General features: G+C 37.5%; 1 protein-coding gene across 1 annotated transcript in view; it reads right to left on the bottom strand.

The window, feature by feature from the left end:
- TRHDE (thyrotropin releasing hormone degrading enzyme) overlaps positions 1–22,964 on the bottom strand; it is a 372,234-nt gene that overhangs the window by 257,753 nt on the left and 91,517 nt on the right. The window contains exon 3 of the mRNA XM_047743059.1: positions 6,518–6,644. Within this exon, the coding sequence (XP_047599015.1) occupies positions 6,518–6,644 (127 nt within the window). The remainder of the gene's footprint in view (positions 1–6,517; positions 6,645–22,964) is intronic.

The following is a 22,964-nucleotide window of genomic DNA, read 5'->3' as shown; positions in this document are numbered from 1 at the left end:
AAGTTATCCCATAACTTATTCTATTATAGAAAAATAGACTATCAACATGATACATAAAGCCCAACGTATCCATGGGCTTTCCCTAGCGCACAAATCTCAAAAGACTTCTCCCCCTCCAATTAAATGTATTTCTTTTTTCAGGACTCAAGTAAAGATAAAGCTTCTTTTTATGTGCATTTCATGCCTATAGCATTGTGCAACGATCCCACATTTCTTAACTTAACATGGTACTATATTTTTGCTCTACAAAATTTCAGTGTTTGATTATATTCCTTATTGTGTGAGTCTCTAATCCATTAATTTTAGTAAATACTGTATTCTCTCGTCAATAAAACCACAATCTCCTTGAGGCTAGAAATTCTTGTTACAAAATACCTGTAGCTCTTTCTACAATCACAGCACTGTGCCAAGTAGGTAATGAATTCTTCAAAAAAGCACAGTATACTGAAAAGAAGCAATCAAGCAAACTCCTTTACAAAACTTATTGATTTACAAATTACAAAATAGGAGCAAAAGGAAACTAAAAACTATCTGCCATAGTTAATTGAAATATAAATAGGATGAATAATAAAATACTCTAACACAAATCTGAGTCACTTTACCTGCCACCTAATTAACTTATAAAGCAGCTATGATGAGGAAAACATTTAAAATATTCAAATGTAGAGTGGGGGATGGATAAAATAAAAGATGGGAATTAGGGGTGCCTGGCTCAGGCTCAGTGGGTTAAAGCCACTGCCTTAGGCTCAGGTCGTGATCTCAGGGTCCTGGAATCGAGCCCCAAATAGGGCTCTCTGCTCAGCAGAGAGTATGCTTTCCCCCTCTCTCTGCCTGCCTCTCTGCCTGCTTGTGATCTCTGTCTGTCAAATAAATAAATAAAATCTTTAAAAAAGAAAAAAATGGGAATTAAGGAGTGCATTTGTCAGGATGACCACTGGGGGATGTATGGAAGTGTTGAATCACTATATGGTACACAAAAAACTAATATAACATCGTATGTTAACTATACTGGAATTAAAATTTAAAAATAAAATAGAATATTCAAATATATCTTCTACTAGTTGATGACATTGTGAGTTATAAAATATGTGCTTCTTTAATTTTAACGTGTCCCCAAATTTTCTACAAGGTCCATATATTACTTTTAACATCAAATGAAATTAAGAAAAATAGCTATTACATTATTCCTCCAGCAATCAGATTATCTAGCTTATTAAGGTAGTCCATATTTAACCCTCAGAATTCTCAACATTTCTGGGGTCCATATCAGCAGAATCTCAAGGCTTTGGAGCTAGACAGCCTGGGCTTGAATTACAAATCCACTAATTCCTGCTGTGTGAACTGAGGACATTATGTAGTCACTCAGTCCCCAAATTTCCTCACATGGAAAATGAGAAAGTAACAGGTACTACCTCAAAAGGTTGTGAAAAAAAAAGTAAATGGTTTAGAATGTACAAAGTCCTTAAGAGTGGCGCATATTTTGTAAATACAAACCCATTCACTTTTGTAGCTCTGGTCAATGTTTTTGAGATAAGAAGAAAGATAACTTAATTCTTTATACATCTACAATAAGCTTGTTTTAAAGTAAACTTCCATACCTCTGAAAATTCTTGGGAAAATAGGGCACACAGTAATAGAATGTCTTCCTGTATTGTCTCCTCTAGAGTCTATACCTTTCATTATAACCTAATACCAATAAAGAGGAAATCTCTACAAACCCCATACAAATAAGTTTTAATTACCTAATTCAGAGACTTTAAAAACGAATTCTCATACAGTGTACACTGGCTGCCTATTTTGGCTTAAAATATTAAAGGGATGTCTTTGTGCAAAAAGGAGAATAAATTACTGTCCTAACAGCAAGTATGAGAATTCCTCTTAGGAACCATTCTGATAAACCACTTCGAGCGGAAACTCAAATCCTTAGAGATGAGCCAGCATGAGATGATGCCACAGTAGAGGAAGTTAAACAATTCAGCATTAGAAATGAAAAAGAACTTAGTGACAGAGAAGCTGTTGCAGAATTTATGACAGAACAGCAAAGTGACTTTTAAGGAAAGAAAGACCCAACATTACATTTTATGAGTTTGTGTGGTTTCATTTTGGGTTTTGCAACATAACACCTCAGCATTCACACATGCACACATCACCTCCCACGCATCAGTAGTAGCAGGTTAACGGGAGAGAGTTTTCTTACTTGTTTTGATTTTTGGTTTTCTAATGCAAATCAAAGAAAGGCAATATCCATGTCTCCCTTGACATGGTTTGGGACAGGAACAGATCTAAAAGCTACCAGTTCACAGAAACAACTCTTATCCAGAGGTGAGCAGTATTAGCCTGAATACAAATATTTCTCTCTTCCCCCTTTATTCCCGGAGGAATATTCTCCATGGGGAATTTTCAGAAGTGCCAATCTATCATCTAAACTCACTGACTCTAGTCACTGTATCTCCTGCCAGTTCTCACCCCCATTTATTCCTGAATACATTCATCAGGACTTTGCCCTGAAACTGCTCTTGTCAAGGTCCCTATGAGGTTCACCTGGCTAGGTTCAGTAAATAGTCAATTCTCAGTCTCCATCCAACTTGACTTCCCACAATTTCCCATCTGCTTATATTTTAAATTCTTCACTAGATGCCCAGAAGTACTGTGGATACCTGTTTTCTTAGTGCATCAACCAGTTGCTCCTTCTCCATAGCCTTTACTGGCTCTTAACGTCCTTAACCTCTAAATATTGGATCAGTCCCTCCTTGTTTCTATTCTCTTTTCTATCTGCTCTCACAGCCCTGGCAAGCCCATCCAACCTCATAGCTTCCTGTATCATCATACACTGTCAAATGGATATCTCTAGCCAGATTATTCACCCAAACCCCATATCTATAAATTCAACTATCTATTTGAATTCCTTTCAGACATCAAGGTGCTACTTAAATGTTTAACAGACACATCAGTATCAAAAAGCATCTCCTTCCACAATCATTCTGTCTCAGTAAAAGGCAATTCCATCTTTCTCATTCTCAAGCCAAAACCAAAAAACTTGGAGCTGTCCTTGGTACCTCTCTCTCATCCCTCATTCTGTTCATTGGCAAATATTTTGTGTCTGTTTGAAATATGTATCAAGAATTGGACCATTTCCAACCACCTCACTGTTAACATCTTAATCTAAGCAACCATCAAATATATTTTGCCTGAATTTTGCTGGAGCCTCTTAAATGTTTTTCATGCTCTGGCCTTTCCCCTTCATCAGGGTCTCTCAACCTCAGCACTACTGACACTGGGAGCTAGTCTTGTTGTAAAGGCTGAGCTCAAAAGTGACCAATAGCTTTCCATCTCACCCAGGGAAAAAAAAAGAAAAAAAGGGAAAAGGAAAAGAAAAAAAAAGAAAGAAAGAAAGAAAGAAAAGGAAAAAAAAAAAAAAAAAAGCTAGAGCCCTTACCATGGCCTGCTGACTCTACATGATAGATTACCCACCCCTTTACTCCTTCCTAAACCTCATCTCCTTTCTCACCCATTTACTCCCCCTGTTCTAGTCATACTTGCCTACTTGCCTCCTTGTGTTCCTCAAATATACCAAGTTTCCATCTCCAAGTCTGGGTACTTTGTTACCTTTGCCTATATACCTATATCCTTGTCCCACAATCTCCATTTGGCTTGCTCCTTCACTGCCTTGGGTTCTTTGCTCAAAAGTTGGCTTCCGGGACACCTGGGTGGCTCAGTTGGTTAAGCCGCTGCCTTCGGCTCAGGTCATGATCCCGAGGTCCTGGGATCGAGTCCCGCATCGGGCTCCTTGCTCAGCAGGGAGCCTGCTTCTCTCTCTGCCTCTGCCTGCTGCTCCCCTGCTTGTGTTCTCCCTCTCTCTCTCTCTCTCTCTGACAAATGAATAAATAAAATCTTTAAAAAAAAAAAAAGTTGGCTTCCAAATGAAGCCTTCTGTATTCACTCATTTTAAAACTTCAGCTCCATTCCCCTGCCTCACCTGCCCCCCCACATTTCTTATACCTCTATTCTAGCTTTATTTGTAATTGCACTTTATCTCCATTTGATATACTACATGTGTTAATAATTGCTTGAATGTCTGTCTCTACCTAACAGAACATAAGCCCCAGAAGGAAAGGGATTTTTGCCTTTTTATTCACTGTTGTAACCCCATCACACAGAAAAGTGCCCATGGTGGGGGCACTCAATAGTGCATATTAAATAAATGAGGGAAGGAAGAAAGGAGGAAGGGAAAGAAGAAAGGAAGAATGGAAGGAAAGATAGAAGGGGGGAGGAAGAGAGGGTAGACTAGGTCTTGGAAACCATTCTAGGTAGATTTGAAGGCTTCAAGGCAGATGCAGCTGACATCTAGGATACACATACAAGCACCTTTAAGAAAGACTGATTGGTTTCCACTGAACTTATATAATCATTACATACAACAGAAAGTAAGGATTTGTCAAAATGCTTCTGTGTTTAGGAATTTTATGTAGGGAGTATTTAATAGAAAACATACTCATAAATTCATTAATATGTAGAACTAAATATCTATAGATATATAAAATAAGTAGAACTTTAAAAGGAATTTTATGGGGTGCCTGGGTGGCTCAGTGGGTTAAGCCTCTGCCTTCAGCTCAGGTCATAATCCCAGGGTCCTGGGATCGAGCCCCGCATCGGGCTCTCTGCTCAGCAGAGCCTGCTTCCTCCTCTCTCTCTGCCTGCCTCTCTGCCTACTTGTGATCTCTGTCAAATAAATAAATAAAATCTTTAAAAAAAATGAATTTTATAAAGTGCCATGGGCTGTGGTAATTCCCCTAGTTACCTACAAAGGAGTGTGCTGGGGTAAGTCAAATCATTCAATTATATATACCGTAAGGAGCTTAAATAGTAATAGTAACAGTGAACAAAGCTCTTTTCTACCAGGTGAAAGCCTGCATGGTTCAATTGTGAGTGAAAGAGAGGAACAGAAATGCTTCCTGCTGCAAGCTGACAGTTACATCGAACCCCCTGAAGTTATAAATTGAGTTCCTCTACTAATTACTGGTCTGAAGGGGACAAAGATCCACATTTTATTTTTCTTGCTGAACTTGCAACATAAGCACTTGTGAATTTTACATTAGGGTCAAGCTGGGAAGTTCCCAGCTGGTTTTACCTGGAGTAGAGAACCGTGTCACCTCCCATGCAAATGAGGTCAGAGAGTCCTTCCTGCCTTGGGTGCCTACCAGGGAGATTTCAGTGTAACAGATTCTAACAGGGAAGTTGATACAGGGGGGAAAAAGAGAAAGAAGGAAAGAAGACAGAAGAAAACTAAACTAAATATAGATCCTATGTGAAATACAATTTTGTTTAGAAATTTGAAATAAAATTGCATGCATTCTAAGAGCACATATTTCAAAAAGACCTCAGAATTTTGTAATATCATTCCTTAAAATTGTATGCCACACCCATTTTGGTAACAATATCAACTATTCTACCTACTTTCTAAGCTACTCATTGTAAGACCAATAAAGCTACACAGCAGGCAGTTACTTTAATAAAATAGGCCCAGTTCTCCTGAGAGAGGAACCTGTGGTTCAAATACCAACACTTTTGATCAGGTAAGCACTTTATTCTCACCAATGAGCGATCACTTTTATGTGTGTGCTGATCAAAAATGTTCTTGGGAAGGAAAAATGTTGGGGGGGAGGAGGAACAAAAGACTGCTGTGATGTACTATTTCAAAATGGGTTTTCTGAAAAGGAAAAATAACTTCAGTGTTTCTAATGGGTACATGTACCCTTTCTAACTTCCTGGAAATTCATTGTTCACTCCCTTTCAAAAGCAGGAGCTTCACTCAGATTAGGATAATAAAATTCATTTATTCATTCAACAAACAACTATTGAGCATACTGTCTTTGTAAAAGGAAGAAAAGTCAAAGTATTCATGATGAACATAATCTCCATTGTACAATTTCCCTTCTCTTTTGTTTTTATTCTACTTGCTACAATTGTACTGAAATATGACCACACAAAAATAAATGTGAGGGTATAATTAATACATTGTGGTCCAAGATCTGAGAATTAGGAAAGAGAAAATAATGAGTGTCTTCTCAGTGTAAAACATCAAAGAGTTCTGGGAGTCATCAAGACTTCGCTTGAAATCCCAGCTCCACCACTTACTGGCTATCTGAATGAAAGATTCCCTGGATATCAAGTCCCTTGAGTGGAAAATGTTCTAACAGTACCTATCCATCTAGTACTTGAGGATTAAATGAGATGTTAGCAAGCACCCCTCCAGAGCACATACTCAATGAATTATAGCTACCTGAGTTATCTTTTGGAAACCTAAACTTACCTAATGCCTTTCTTAATTCCTACGAGGAATTCTTGGCAAGATTTAAGAAGCTTAAGTTTTATTTTATCTCTTCAGAAGAAATTATTTTTCATGTTCATCTTCTCTAAAAATATAATTCTTGGAATTTTCATGTGTCAAATAAATGCATGAAGACAAATTTCTACCTTCAAGGATCCCTTCCAGTAAAATAATCAAGAAAATACTTACCTAGTTTTGGCAAGGAATAGGGCACTTTAAAGTAGTCTTCATAAAATTCTATTAATCTCTTTGTTATATGGAGAGCATAGTCCCCAGATCCTCTTCTGATAGCATCGGGTCTTGCATATAATCGTACCTAATTAAAAATATATATAAAAGTTACTTTAGCCTTTTGGTATTCAAATTTTATCTTCCCTGCATATTATGAATCTACACAAATCACTGTGAATACTACAAAAATTAAACAGTATTCCTATTCATATATCAAAGCATGCTGTGGCGGAAAGAACCAAACTTGAACAATTAAAGTAACCAAGTTGAACAAGTCACAATTTCCTCACTTTACAAGATGACATAGAGAAGATTTATACACCTTGCATCAAAGTAAATATTCAAGTTATCACTTACATGTGCTTGCTAGAGATATGAAGGTATGGTGGATTAGTATAATGGTTCCCTAACTATGCTCTAAGTAGGCAGGATATGGTGGCTCCACAGGAGAGAAAATTCATGGTTTGTTAAAGGCACATTGCATCAGCTTTGGAAGTATTACTAGACTGAACAAAATATAATTTATGCTTCCTTCTTTTCTTTGGACCCAAATGTCCTAATTCCCAATATGCAAAGTAGGAATAGCAAACTTTTTCCATACATAAATGACCGCCATTCTGGAAGTCTGGCTACAACTGCTCCCAGCTTCAAAACCAGCTGAAGTATTTCATATTTCTAATACAATTTGGATACTTAATATTGATTTTTAAATCAAACCCTGTATATTATCTAGTCCTTGGTCAAAAAGAAGCCTGAGGCAAATAACACAAACTGAACAAAACTAACAATTGTACAGAAAAGGTTAAAATGAGATTAGTTTACATGAAGATTTCATAAAGCTATCCAGCATCTTTCTTCCTAAAGGCTAAATTTATTTTTCACAGATGTGGCCCCTAATCCTCATATCAATTCTGCGAATAAGAAATAAGCATTTTGTAGAGCAGTGGAGAACACAGCAGTCAGGGAGTTGGGCGTTAGTCCTGCTATGCCACTAAGCAAGCTGGGTGATATTGAACAAATTACTTAACCTCTTTGGGCTTCAAATGTTCTCACTTATAAAATGAAGGTGTTGACTAAAGTGCTTTTAAGTTCTAAAACACATTATTTCCAATCCCATTTTACAGATAAAGGAGTTTGTGTTCTTTTCAAATCACTACAAAAATAAAATAAATGGTTTACTCAGTATGTGGAAATGGGTATTTATATTCAACAGGAAGACGAAGGAAAGCTGTACTCAATCATATGAAAATTGATTATACAATTAATTCTGTTATCCTTGCTTAAGGAGAGAGAACAGCGACGTATACAAACACAAAGAGTAGAAAGTTAAGAAAAATGCATTCTGACTTGATGTTAGAAAGAACCGTAACTCAATAAAGTATTTACTAAATTCAATAACAATTATTTACTGAAATAGTGAAGGTACTTCCTACCCAACAACCAAATCAAATATCAAATTTAGTTCACAGTCACCTTCACTTTTAGTTGGCAGTAATATAAAACCAAAAACTATCAGGAACTACCAGCTGCAACAGCAGAACTTAACTCTCAGAGAGAGTGTGGACATGATTCCCTGACCCTGACATTAACTGATTATAAATAGGCACTGTCTTAAGTAAAGTTCCCAAGAAGCAAACCCTAAGGAAAGGGTGAGCATGCAAGTGAGTCACTAAGAAAGTGTTCTTCAGAGAAACCTATAAGAGAGCAAGGCAAGAAAGATAAGGGAGGCTAAGAAGTCAAGGAAGGTTGCATGCAATTTTAGGCAAAGTCCTGGCCTTAGCCTGATCCCACAGGGAGCTCTAGAGTATAAACTGCACTTGCAAGTTTGCACTGCACTGAGGCATGAGAGCTAAACCTCCATACTTTGCATCTCAGTCATTGGATACTGGTTACTAAGGGCAAGGCCTAAAATCCCAAGGACTTCTTGTTCTTGGAGCATTTAGGTGATGTAGCTCCAGTGGCCCAAAGACAGCCCTCTGGAAAAAGACTTAGGTGTGAGCTACTAGGAGCAAAGTAATGAAAAGCTGGGAGATAGGCACATCAAACAGGAAAGGAAATCTGGTCCTGGCATCATCAGCATATACCACAGACAATAATCGTTTACTCATGTAGTCATTCACTCAACAAATATTTATTTGGCATCTAACTTGCACCAGGGCCTAGACTAATGATTTTTGATTTAGTGATGAAGCCATGTTTTCTAACCAGAGATTGTACAAATGATTTTGAGGGGAAAAAAAGCAATGAAGGTATAGTCCCCATTCTCAAAGAGTTTCCCATGGACTCAGTAAGTTAGATGATAACAGATAATGATATATGCCATATTAATGGTAAACTAAAATAACAAATGTATTCTGAGGAAGAATGGATAGCTTTCAGAAGGCTCAAAGGTGAAGTAAAGAGTAAATTCATGTTGAAACTATAACCAGGACCACTGTAAAATGATACAGCAAAAGGTTGCTGATTTTATTCCTACAAAGCATCATTGATTTTAGTAGAAACACAGCCATTCCCATCAATCAACTCTACCAGTTGGTTAACCTATTTGTAGGCCCAGATAAGAGAAACAATTAAATCAATCTGTTTGTCAAGATTTGATGGAAATAATCCAATCTTCATGAGAAGATAAAACATACACAGCTTAGCACGGTGATTTTATTTGCTCCATTCAAACATTTATTGCATGCCTTCTGTGTACCAGGCATTGTACACATTGCTCTGTGTGCCAGGGATATAAATAGAACAATACACATTCCTACCACAAAATGAATGAGACATTTACACCTACTACTCTTAAGAGGTTCATAGTATGTGGAAAACAAACAAATCCACAACAAACATATAATGTGAGCAATGTAACAGTGTATTCTACCTTTCCCCATTACAAAGAATTAACTGACTAAGCTCCTACATGAGGCCAAGCCCTCCCACACACACTTTATCTCTTCTTGCCTTTTTGAACATCATGCCCAAACTTCTCTCCTTTATCTCCTACATCACCAATTTATGCCTCCAAACTGGATAATTTTCATTAGCATATACTCTGTATTGTTTCCTATGTTTTCAAACAAAAAATTTTTCTTGAGCACAGTTTCTCCAGCTATGGTTTCCAGCAATGCCTTTGAGTTTTCCATATAGTTAGTATGAACATATAAGTTAAAATCCAAACTAAAACACTTTTCAGAAGGAAAATAGCCCTTACACCATGAGATAGTAAGTAAGATGGTTGTCTATTTATACTGCCTGCTTCTAATCCTTCTTGAACTCACTGCAATAGGGCTTTCATCCCCATTATATACCAACAATGTTCATCCCTACTATATCCCAAAAGTGTTCTTTTACTGAGATCACTAATGGCCCCAGGTTGCCAAATCCAACAGTCAGATTCTAGTCTTCAACTGCTTCACCCTCCTTAAACCACTGTTTCCCCTCCTTGAACCATTTTCTTCCCTTGGCTTTCATCTTACTTTTTCTTCTATCTCATTAACTACTCCTTCTCAGTCTCCTCAATGACTCTTCCTCATCCTCATCCCTTTCATCACTTAATTTTGGAGGGTCCCAGGTATCAATCCATAGACATCTTCACTTTTCTGCCTATGTTTGTTATCTTGGTGGTAACATTTAGTCTCGTGATTACAAATATTAGATGCTGAAGACCTATTTCAAGCTTTCAGACTCATTAATCTAGCTGCCCATTGGATATCTGCACTTGGATATCTAAAAGGCATCTCAAGCTTAACATGTTTGAAACCAGATACCAGATCTCCTCTCCTCTCCTCTTCTCTTCTATTCTCTCTCCCTCTCTCTCTCACAGACACACATATGTTCCCTTTAAATTCTTTCCATCCAGCTGCCCAAGGCCAATTCCTCAACCTTATCCTTCTTTCCTTCTTTCTCTTACATTCCACATTCAATTGGTTATTAAATCCTTTGGCTCTCTACTGATGTCTCATTCCTTCTCCCTTCAGTCAGTTCTCTACACAGCAACCAAAATGTTCCTTTCAAAATGAACATCAAATCATATCACTCTTCTGTTTTTCCTCTTCCAGTGACCTGCCATCTCATTCAGAGAAAAAGCCCAGGTTTCTATAAGGGTCCCAAAATCCCTATAAAAATCTAGTCTCCTTAACCTCTCTGGCCTCATTTCCTACTACTTTCTTCCACATTAACCTTACTCAACTCATACACTAGCTTCCTTGCCATTCCTCAAACACACCAGAGATTCCTCTGTCAAGGCTTTGAGTTTTCCCTTGGGTATCTCCATGACTTATCCCCTCCTCTTTTAGATACTTGTCCCAATACCTCCTGTTTCTGAGAAGTCTTTCCTCTCACTTCAGGACTCCCTTCCTTGCTTTATTGTTTCCTGTAACATTTATCACCATTTAACAAAACATATGTTTTACTTATTTGTTTTGCTTCTTGTTGCTTTTTTCCCCAAGAATATGAGTTGCATGAGAACAAAGATTTTTACCTATTAATTCTAACTATGTGAAAGTGCCACTTTGGAGGTCAAAATATTTTGTTCAATTTACTTCTCAAGTATCTTGTGCATAGTAGACATTCAATAAACCTTTGATAAAGGAATGAATTAACTCCACAGGTGTGTGCAGGTCCTAAGGGAGTATGTAACAGGAACCCTTTGACAAAACTGTGGGATTCTCAGAAGGAGGGGACATTTCACCTAGATCTTGAAAGATAAGCTGAATGTAGTAAGCTACGAAGTGGAAATCCCAGACCAAAATAACATTATGTGCTAAGGCAACAATGTTGACCAAATAATAAGTGATTTTAAAATTAGTAACAAACATTGGCATTTTATTATAGTAATGATGGCACTTCATTGGTAAATATTAAGCCAGAAAACAACAAAATTACTTTTGCATTTCAGAAAGAATTTAATACTAAGAATTTAATTTAATACTATGGGCACAGACAAGATTTTAAGGCACAAAATGACAATCAGAATTAGGTTTTAACAGATTACATCACTGCAAAGAGAAACTAAGGAATCGATCCCATTTACAATTGCACCAAAAATAATGAGAAACCTAGGAATAAACCTAATCAAAGAGGTGAAAGACTTGTAGTTTGAAAACTATAAAACACTGATGAAAGAAATTGAAGATGACATATAGAAATGGAAAAACATTCCATTGTCATGGATTGGAAGAATATTGCTAAAATGTCTATACTACCAAGAAGAGACTCTTAATCATAGGAAACAAACTGAGGGTTGCTGATGGGGAGTGGGATGGAGGGATGTGATAACTGGATGATGGACACTGGGGAGGGTGTGTGCTATAATGAGCACTAGGTATTACATAAGACCGATGAATCACAGACCTGTACCCCAAAAACAAATAATACATTATGTATTAATTTTTTAAAAAGATTCTAAATCAGGAAATAGGAGGAAAAATTTTTAAAAAGAACATTTATGTGAAAGCATTTTAACAATTAGTCAATACTAAGATATATTAACCTATTAAAGGGAACTAACCCAACAATGTCATCATAGGCAATGCCAGCACACGTGTTACCCTGGCTACATAATTTCCCATTTGTCACAGGCACAGTTTTTAACATTAATACTTGTAATAGCCACAAGTTACCAAAGCTATTATTTATCATAATAAACGTTCAGATTTTCCAAATCTGAAAAAAAATGTCTATACTACCTAAAGCAATCTACACATTTAATGCAATCTCTATTAAAATAACAACAGCATTTTTTACATAACTACAACAAGCAATCCTAAAATATGTATGAAACCACAAAACACCCAAAATAGCCAAAGCAACTTTGAGAAAGAAAAGCAAAGCAGGAAGTAACTTCAAGTTATATTACAAAGCTGCAATGATCAAAACAGTATGGGACTGGCAAAAAAAAACAGACATAAGGATCAATAAAACAGAACAGAACACCCAGAATTAAGCCCACAATATATGGTCAATTAATCTTCAACTAAGCAGGAAAGAATATCCAATGGGGAAAAAAAATCTCTTCAAAAAATGGTGCTGGGAAAACTGGACAGCAACACACAAAAGAATGAAACTGGATCACTTTCTTATACCATACACAAAATAAGTTCAAAATGGATGAAAGACCTAAATATGAAACAGGAAACCATTAAAACCCTAGAGAAGAACATGGGCAGTAACCTCTTTGACATTAGCAGTAGCAACTTCTTACTAGATATGTCTCCTAAAGCAAGAGAAACAGAGGCAAAAGTAAATTGTTAGGACTTCATCAAAATAAAAAGCTCTTCACAGTGAAGGAAACAATCAGTAAAACTAAAAGGCAACCTGCAGAATGGGAGAAGATATTTGCAAATGACATATCTGATGAAGGGTTAGTATACAGAATATACAAAAAATTTATAAAGGTCAACACCCAAAAACCAAATAATCAAAATAAAAATGAGCAGAAGACATGAACAGGCATTTTTCCAAAGAAGATATACAGATGGTGAAAAGATCTCAACATCACTCATCATCAGGGAAATATAAATCAAACTACAATGAGGTATCACCTCACAACTGTCAGAATGGCTAAAATCAACAACACAAGAAACAACAGGTGTTGGCAAGGATGTGGAAAAAGGGGAACTCTCTTGCACTGTTGGTGGGAATGCAACTGGTACAGCTACTCTGGAAAACAGTATGGAGATTCTGCAGAAAGTTAAAAACAGAATTACCCTATGATCCAGCAATTGCACTATAGATATTTACCCAAAGAATGCAAAAATGCTAATTCAAAGGGACACAGCATCCTGATGCTCACAGCAGCATTATCTACAACAGCCAAATTATGGAAACAGCCCAAGTGTCCATTGACTGATGAATGGATAAAGAAGATGTCACACACACACACACACACACACACACACACACACACACACACACACACACACAAATATCTTACCATCAAAAAGAATAAAATCTTACTATCTGCAGTGACATGGATGGAGCTAGAGTATTATGTTAAGTGATATAAGCCAGTCAGAGAAAGACAAATACCATATGATTTCATTCACAGGTAGAATTTAAGAGACAAAACAAATAAGCAAAGGGAAAAAGAGAAAGAACCAAGAAAGAGACTCTTAACTAAAGAGAACAAACTGATGGTTACTAGATAGGAGGAGGGCGGCACGTATTAAATACATGATGTGGGTTACTTGTCTAGTGCTCTCTGGCCACCCTGTGATTGGTGCAAGCCAAGAACTCTTAACTAGAAGAAATTCTATTGCCTTGTAAAATCTGAGCCCAAACACACTGAAACCACACACCAAGGTGGTGAATTATCTAACCTGTGCTGACATTAGGGCACGACCTGTTGGATAGTTTTAGCTTTCTGTGAACATTTGTAACCCCTGCTTTAATCACTTCCCTCCTTTTGCCACCTGCTGCTGCTACCTGTCCCTACTTGTGAGCATCTCCATGGTATGCCAAGAGCTGGCATTTTTTAATGGCCTTTGATGTTTTGTAATTGAGAGCTCATTCCAAAAGCAGAAAAAGGCAAAAAAATATTAAAGCAGGGAAAAGTGTCACTGAAACAAAGAAAAAACCAGATTACACCACTGCAGTGAGGATGATGAGCTAGAAAGGAATCGGAAAATGTAGAAGGAAATGAGTTAGACTATTGCAGAAGTCCTAGTAAAATATGATTATGGTTTGGACTGGAGAGACGGCAGTGGGATACAGAAAAAAAAATGGATGGATTTATTCAACTAGTCCTAACATTCTGTCTGCTTCTTTGGTTACCAAATAAAGTCAATTATAGTCACATTCTCACTTACGGACAATCATTTACCTTGTTTATACCCATCCCACACCAGTGCCCTGTTGGAACAAAGGAGATCCAGTTGAAGGATGAGGGGAACAGTTCAAAATACATCATCAACTGGATAATTTTTGTGTGGTTAGTCAGGAGTTTACCATACAATAATTCATTTTACACTGTGAAAAAAAAACACAGTTGTTTTCTTCTTTCAGAAGAACAAAGTTCCACTTAATCATAACATAGAATCATAACATAGTCTTCATAAATACAGCTATCACTCAAAAGCAATGAAATATAATTTTATTACACCTGCTTATTTCAATTTTCTGATATTCCATGATAAGAGCCCAGCTCTAAAAATGTGAATCACTTACCAGGGCTTTTCTCTCCCTATGCAGAGCTTCTTCCAACAACCAGTATAAACCAAACTGCCCATTTAGTCCAGTGGAAAGGATACAACACAAGGAACATGCAGAGATGTGAAACTCTGCTTTCTCCCTAACTACTTCTGTCAACTTGTGAAAGTCAGTTAACTTTTCCAGGTCGTTGTTCCAAGTTCTTTCCAGGGATAATAGTTTATCATGACCTGTTTATATTATGCCTGAGAGATTGGAATATCTCAATTCACATCCCCTGGAAACACATGCATACCAACTGCTCAGCTAACATCCTTTATTGATTGTACCTCCTTTTTTCCCCCCCACTAACTGCCCATGAGCTTGACACCAATTAGACCAAAATAACTTTAGTAACCAATATGGAATAGAAGAAGCTGGCTTTGGAAAATATTCTTATGATGTAGTAATACATCATAGCAATGAACTAAGGTGTAAGAGTGACATATTTTTGGTCTCTTAGAACATTTGAATGCTCAAAATAGGAACGTGTTCCTAGGGGGATATCTATTGGACTCAGGGGCCTTTACCTCGTAGTTTAATGGACTCTCTATATTTAAAGTATAGTTGTTTCTCTCTTTATAAGATTTTAAGTATTTTAATCTTTGAAGGGGAAAAATGTTAAAGGCAGTTATCTCAAATCCATTTGTCATAAAAACAGGGATAGCAATTAAGTCTCAACTATCCTGAAAACTGAGAGTGGCTGCTTAGAGGACACGTTGGGATGAACCCTGAGACCACATCTGCAGCTGGCAGATCTGTGAAATGCCATCTGTGCTCTTAAGGGTAGGAGAAACAGCACTGGGGTCAGCTTTTGCCATTATTCAGATAGACTATCCTATGGAAGGGAGTCATAATGCAAGGGAACTTTAGAAAATTCAAATTGACTTTGTCTCTGAGAGCTGTGCAATTTATAATAATAACATCAAAGACTAATTAAGGATTTCATCCATAGGACATTTATTTATTCAGTTAATATTTTAATAAGCATCCATTAATGGTCAAGCCACTGTTCACATGCTGAGTGTCCAAAGGTAAGCAAAAGAGAAACGGTCTCTTTTCTCAAGGAGCTCCTGGTCCTGTGGGGAGAAACAGCAACAAAGTCTTATAATTGAGAATAATAAAGTAGATCTAATTTACATTGTCTTTTCAGAGGAATCCTCTCTACAGAGATGGTGATGAGCAGAATAGGGACAGAGCACCAGGGAAATAAAGGAAAGCAAGCAACTGTTTAAAATCTTACATATAATGTTCATCTTTCACTGCTGTAAAGATTTCAAAGGAAAGGTAAAAATACATATATAATTGTAATATAATGCAAAAAGTGTCAGCAAACACATGCAATTGTCAGAAATATTTTAAAATCATATACTAAATAATTTTTCAGACTTTCTTTTAATAATTTAAAACAATTCATAGATTTTCTCTTTTATCTTTAAAAAAAGAATAACATCTGTAGGAGAAGCATGGAGTTAGCAGTACATTCTGATTTTATAGATGAAAATTTTGAAATTTTGAAGTTTTTTTTATAGGTTTTTTTATAGTCATCAAGTCACATTAAAGGACAATGAAACTAAATCTCTCTGTGCCTAAGCCTTTCTTCTAGATTGTTTTAATTATTTGTTGTGTTAAAAGTGAATTGTAGTGGTTGCTCTATAATTATGTGAAACAGTGTATAGTTACGCCATACAGCAAAGAAGAAAAGAGAAAACATTTACAACAGTAGTACACCTGCTAAATAAAGACTTGAATAACACTTTCTCTCATTTGACATTTGTAATTCGGTGCATTAAGTGAAACAAACTTTCTGGTTTGCCAGAGTTATCTTCTGAGAAAATTCTGCATGGCAGGAATACACTAGGAACTTTGGAAGACATAGTAATTATTTCATGGCTTTGAAATATCACTACAGTAATGATAATAAGTTTACTTTTCCTTCCACCTAACTGAAAAATCAGTCTCTTTCTTAATAACTGCAAAACGACGATGTTGTTGTCACTAAATTCTCAGCCAATAAAGCTGAATTAATTCGCCTCTGTGAATATAATTTGATTTGGGGGTTCTCCATACAAAGCAGTAAAACAGAACAAGCCAGGGAGAAGGGAGTAGGTGCTTCTGGTACTATGTAGAAGACAAATATATTGATACCAAGAGGAAAGGATTGTGTAAACAAGAAACTAAAAGCCCAAGAGTGTTCGTCTTATTTAAAATTCAGAAGATAATTTTCTTTGTGTGTGTGTGTATGTGAAGCCAAAGGGAAATCAATACACACAAAATTCTGACAGAAATAAGGAATCGGTGCTCAGAGCACAAGCCAATAAACATAAAGAGGAGGTGGGGAGGGGCCTAGGGAGGGAGCTGGCCTGCGTACAGCAGGCTGTGTGGGCCCAGGAGACAGGGACTTGCGAAGCCCGGACATATCAAGGGGACGGTCTCCGTTGCGCTCTGAGCCACTGAGAGTCACCTCAGCGTCTGAAGCAGAGTAACCTAACTGGAAAAGACAAAGAGAGAGGACTGAAGCAACAGAATTTCAGATGTACTGAGAAAGGGAGGCCTGTGCGTCAAAAAGCTCATTACAAGGGAAAAATTTGTTCTGGAGCTTTTATAGTGAGAACAGCCAGTAATAGGCAGCCTCCACCCCTGCAGCCCAAGAACTCATTCTGGGAAGGAGGAGAATTTAGAATCGGTGATGGAGAGGTAGTAAAGTCCTAGGACGGTACTTGGAATGAAGCTCATGACCAAAGCAACCCCACAACTACTTCAAAGCCGACCATTCTCACAAAACGCACCGCAGAAACTAGTATCAGGGCCTCTCCGGGAGTCTCACCGTGGAGTGCATGTCCCAGAGCCCCGTGACAGCTATCCTGGGAACCGGTACTAACACATCACGAGTGAGGCCAAGTACCAGCCTTCTACTCAAATCCATTTCCTATCAAATCCTGTCATGGAGACGCAGAATACCGTCCCTGGGCAAGGTTCTTAAGGGCCTGACCCTACTGGCTTCCTCCCTCCACCTTCAGAGTGTCTGACTTAAGGATTCTGAGACAGCATTGCTACCTGTTCCTTTGGGACCCAGTAGCCTTTACTCTTCGGGCTTATCGGCTCTCTCTGTTTGAAGTGTGTTTGTCTCATCTCTCCACAGGACAACAACTTCTTTCAGTACTGTGTCCATCTTTCCAATTTCTCCTTTCACTCCTTACTATGTCTAATACAGGGCCATTCGCCCAGTAGGGACTAACAACATGTTGCTGACTCCCATAAAATGGCAATAAACTTTGAAGGTCCTTGTCCGCTCCAGCACTAAAATGCTGTTATAAGAGATTGATTACACCTTCCAACTGCATTTTGCCTCAGGCAAGGAAATTAGCACTGTGGCAACCTGTATAGTCTCTTCTTCTAAATCACTTCCCGTTTATTTACTAAGCACAGTATTTGCTAGTTCATGATGGAGCTTACAAGTTCACTTACTTACGGATACTTCAAGGAAAGGACACGGCTTTGCCATAGTCACAATGCTGTTGTCACATTTTTCTAATATACTGAATAACGGCCTGAATAACGGCCCCCAGAACGCCATACCCCAATCCCCAGAACCTGTGAATGCTCCCTAAAGGGACTTGGCAGTTGTGATCAATTAAGAATTCTGAGATGAGGTGATCATCCTGGATTATTTGGGTGGGCCCTCAATGGAATCACCCATGTCCTTACAAGACGGAGGTGGGGGGGGGGGAGATTTGAGGACAGAAAAGGAGAATGCTTAATAGGATGACAGAAAAGAGAGAGAAAGCTGCAGATGCTAGGAACCAGAGCGTAGAAGGAAAACAGCTGCAGAAGCTGGAAAGGCAATGCAGGAACCAGCTCCGCTAACATTTTGATTTTAATCCCATAAGACTTATTTTGAATTACTAACCACTGGAACAGTAAGAAAATGAATTTGTGTTAAGTGACTAAGTTTGTGGTAATTCGTTACAGCAGCAAGAGGACATGAATGCTTTATACCTTTTTTATCTTCCCACCAGTTGATACACTGTTTGTTTTGTGTTAGATTTTCAGCTTCTTGCAGGAGCACATTTAGTATTTATTCATGGGCTGCTCTTTCTGTGGTAAAAGCGTCTTATTTACAGCTTTCCAACTGCTCGTGTTGGCACACTTACTTTACCCACACGTATTATTACCACGCACCCAACACGACCCTGCACATATCCGGTCCACAGGCAAAAGAGTGAGATGATTGAGTAAAAGTTCAAATCATCTACAGCAATTTTTCTCCCAAGTGTTGCACTCCCGTTTTGCATCAGAATCACCTGGGGAGGGTAACTTTAAAATTCAGATTCCTGGGCCTACACACTCTGGAAATTCAGAATCACCTCTCTCTCTCGGGTAGAGCCCTAAAAATCCTTCATTTTAATAAACCTACCAATGGAATCATAGGTATTCTAAAATTGAGGAACTAGAGTCCCCTGAACACACTTTTGTTCATTCAGCTCCATGGCAAGCAAACCTTAAGTCTTGAGAGAAATATTTAGCAAAAGCCTAACACAGAGGAAAACATGTATATCTTAATTCCTTAAATCTCTTTCAATATCAGACTCTTCAATGAAGATCCATTCAACATGGCTGATACTATTTTTAGCTCTAACAACCAATCTTTCCTTCCCCTGCACAATAAATGATAAACAACAGATGGGTCAAGTCTAATGATTGGAAACCAGTAAGAGTTGCTTAATACTGTCACAGACTATAGATAAAACAGTAGCTTTTAATCCCTCTCTGAGGTCCAGAACCTCTTTGGTAGTTAATTGAATTGTAGGGTTTGTTTTTTTTTTTAATAACATAGAATAAATATAGAGAATTTCCTTATTGAGCCATCTTTGTTATGACTGGTCAAATTTCTTCAGCAAGACGGATAGCCAAGTACATCTATTTGTACATACAGAAGCTCAGTGCTCAGTTGGATTCAGTTTCAATTTGGTTTGGCCCATCTGTCCTTTTATTCCCTGATTTCACACTCCCTGCTGACCTCACTTTTGCATATGCCACCTTCCCTTCCAAAATGAATGTCAAGTTCAAACACAGTCCTGGCTGCCTCTTCGGCTCTCCTGTATCTTTCAGTGATTCAGGTAGCTCTCTACCGTCTAGGAGCAGAACCCAAAATTCATTTGTTCGTTCTCTCATTTAACAAAAATATTTAGTGAGGGCGACTGGGTGGCTCAATCAGTTAAGTATCTGCCTTCAGCTCAGGTCATGGTTCTGGGGTCCTGGGATCCAGCCCTGAGTCAAGCTCCCTGCTCAGCAGGGAGGCAGCTTGTCCCTCTACCCCTCCCCCACTTGTTCTCTCTTTCTCTCTCTCTCTCTCTCTCTCAAATAAATAAATAAAATCTTAAAAAATGTATTTACTGAGAGTCTGACTTTGTGCCAGGCCCTCTTTGGGGTGCTGCAAATATAGAAATGAACCAGACAGACAGAAAACCCTGCCATGGAGAGCTAAGTGAGATAAATACAAACAACATATAGCATGTTAAATAACAGTAAATGCTCAGCACAAAAATAAATCAAAGAAGGGAGGGAGGAAATGTCAAAGGCCAGAGAGAGCCTTTATTTAGAGAGAGGTGTTATTTAAGGTAAAATAAAATAAGTGAGGATGAGAGCAATGTGGACACAGATTTTTTATTTAGAGAGAGGTGTTATTTAAGGTAAAATAAAATAAGTGAGGATGAGAGCAATGTGGACACAGATTTCTGGAGGGAAGGAGAAGAGGTTCTTACCAGTGTCCTGAAAATCACTGTTTCAGTCCTCAAACCTCTCAAATCAACTTCTTCTCTAAAGAAATTGCAAAATAATAGAAAAGTACAGGACATAGGTACATTATCCTCGTATCCTCAAAAGATTTAAATAATGCTGGTACGTTTTTCTACATTTGCTTTGGGTCTTCTTTAACAATGTACAACATTACAATTCCTTTGAAGCAATACACCCCCTTCTCCCCATTGCCCTCCCTCCCACTCGAGAATTAGCCAGGCCATGACATGCGAGTATATTTCCACTGCATGTTATATTTGTCTTACACTTTTATTCAACTTCTCTTCAGAGAAATTGTACCAATTTACATCCCACCAGCAGTGTATGACAGTCCTACTTCCCCATATCCTCACCAAATCTTGTATTTTGAAATGCCTGTTAATCAGTGGTATGAATGGTGTCTCATTGTTAGTTGTAATTTGCATATTTCTGATACTGGTGATGTCCACATCATTTCATAGGTTTCTTAGCTGTTATATTTTCTTCTGCAAACTGCTCTGTTCCTTTGCCCATTCTTCCAGTGGATTGTTTACCTTTTTTTTTTCTCAAGATTTGTAGTCATCCTTTGTATATTATGGACAGTAATCATTTGGCAGTATATGATTTGCAAAAATCTTCTCCTAGTCTCTGCTAGCCTAGCCTTGTGCACTGTCTCTGATCAAATAGAATGCTTTACTTTGAATGTAGTCAAATATCAAATGTTCCCTTGAGGGTTTTTCCTTTCTGGGTCTCTTTAAAGAAGTCTTTCACTGCCCTCAAGGTCAAAAAGATATTTTTCTTACATTTTCTTCTGAAGTTTTTAAACTTCTGCTACTTAAAGTCGGAGCTTTAAATCATGTAGATGGTATTTGTGTGAATGATGTGAAATAGAGATCTCACTTTATTTTTTTCTATATGGATAATCAATTGTCTCCATACTATTTGTTGAAGAGCCCTGTCTTTCCCACTGATTTATCATGCCCCTCTCCATAAATCAAGTTCTCACATATACTTGGATCGCTGTTTCTATTATTGGTCAGTATGTCTATCATCGTGCCAATAGCACATTCTGTAATCACTAGAACTAAATAATAAATTGTGAGGTCTAATAAGACACTGTTCTTATTCTTTTTCAAAACTTCCTTATTATTCTATATGAATTTTAGGATCATTTTCCACACTTACACACAAAATCCTGTTGGGGATTTTGCTAAACTTGCACTGGATTTGCATGTTAATTTGACATCTTCAAACATTATATCTTAACATCCATGTCCATGGAATATTTCTTATTTCAGTCCTTACCCCACTTTCAAGTGTTATGAGAAAAGCCTTACACATCTTCTATTAGATTTTATTTTTAGATATCTTATAGTTTGTTGTTACGTTGAATGGTACTTGAAAAATCATATTTCTAATCTATATTAGTTTGATATTAGCTACTTACTGATTTTCATGAAGTGACTGGGAAACAAGCCAACTTTCTGAATTAATTCTAATAGTTTTACTGTGTTGTTTTGTGTTGGCTTGTCTCGGTCAGGATTCCTAGAACAATGCCAAATCGGAGCAGTGAAAGAAGGCATCGTTATCTTATTTTTACTCTATTTGGAATGCTTCTATTGTTTCACTACCAACTATAATTCTTGCTGCAAGATAAGGAAATTCCCTTCTATTCATTGTTTGCCAAGAATTGCAACATGAATAGTGTTGGATTTTTCTAATGCTTTCATCACATCTATTCAGATAACATGTTTCTTCTTTTTTCCTGTGTTCTGTTAAGGCAGTGAATTATAGTAATAAATTTTCTAGTGTTAAACTGTTTGCTTTCCTGGGCAGGGAGAAAGGGTAGAAGACAACCTACTTAGACATGTTGGGGAGCTTTCCTCTTTGTCTAAGATAAGATGTAACTTAAAAAGCAGAATCAGACCTGTAAATCCAGAGAACAAACTGGTGGTTGCCAGAGGAGAGGTAATTGGGAGGGGATAGGCAGAATGGAAGAAAGGAAGTGAGAGATACAGGTTGAATGAATAAGTCACAGGAATGAAAGGCACAGTACAGGGAATACAGTCAGTGGTACTGTAATAGTGTTACATGGTAACAGATGGGACCCACACTTGTGTAACCATAGCACACAAGTGTACACCTGAAACTAGTCACATTGTGTGTAACTATGCTCAGATAGATGGATGGATGGATGGATAGATAGATAGATAGATAGATAGGATGTAACTTTTCCCAAAACTGCGTAAACATGGTGGATATAGTTGTGTGCAGGAGAATAGATTTTTTGATTAGTGATTTAATATCTCTATGGTTATTGATAATTTATAATTTTCTTAAAATTATGCATTTCATCTAAGTTTTAAAAGCATGAGCATGAAATTCTTCATAATATTCTGTTTTTAATATCTCTCCCTTATCTATAATCATTTCAACTCTATTAATGTTC

The sequence above is a fragment of the Lutra lutra genome, chromosome 8, assembly GCF_902655055.1.
Source record: "Lutra lutra chromosome 8, mLutLut1.2, whole genome shotgun sequence".
NCBI lineage: Eukaryota > Metazoa > Chordata > Mammalia > Carnivora > Mustelidae > Lutra > Lutra lutra.
This window is presented reverse-complemented; position numbering and strand designations above follow the sequence as displayed.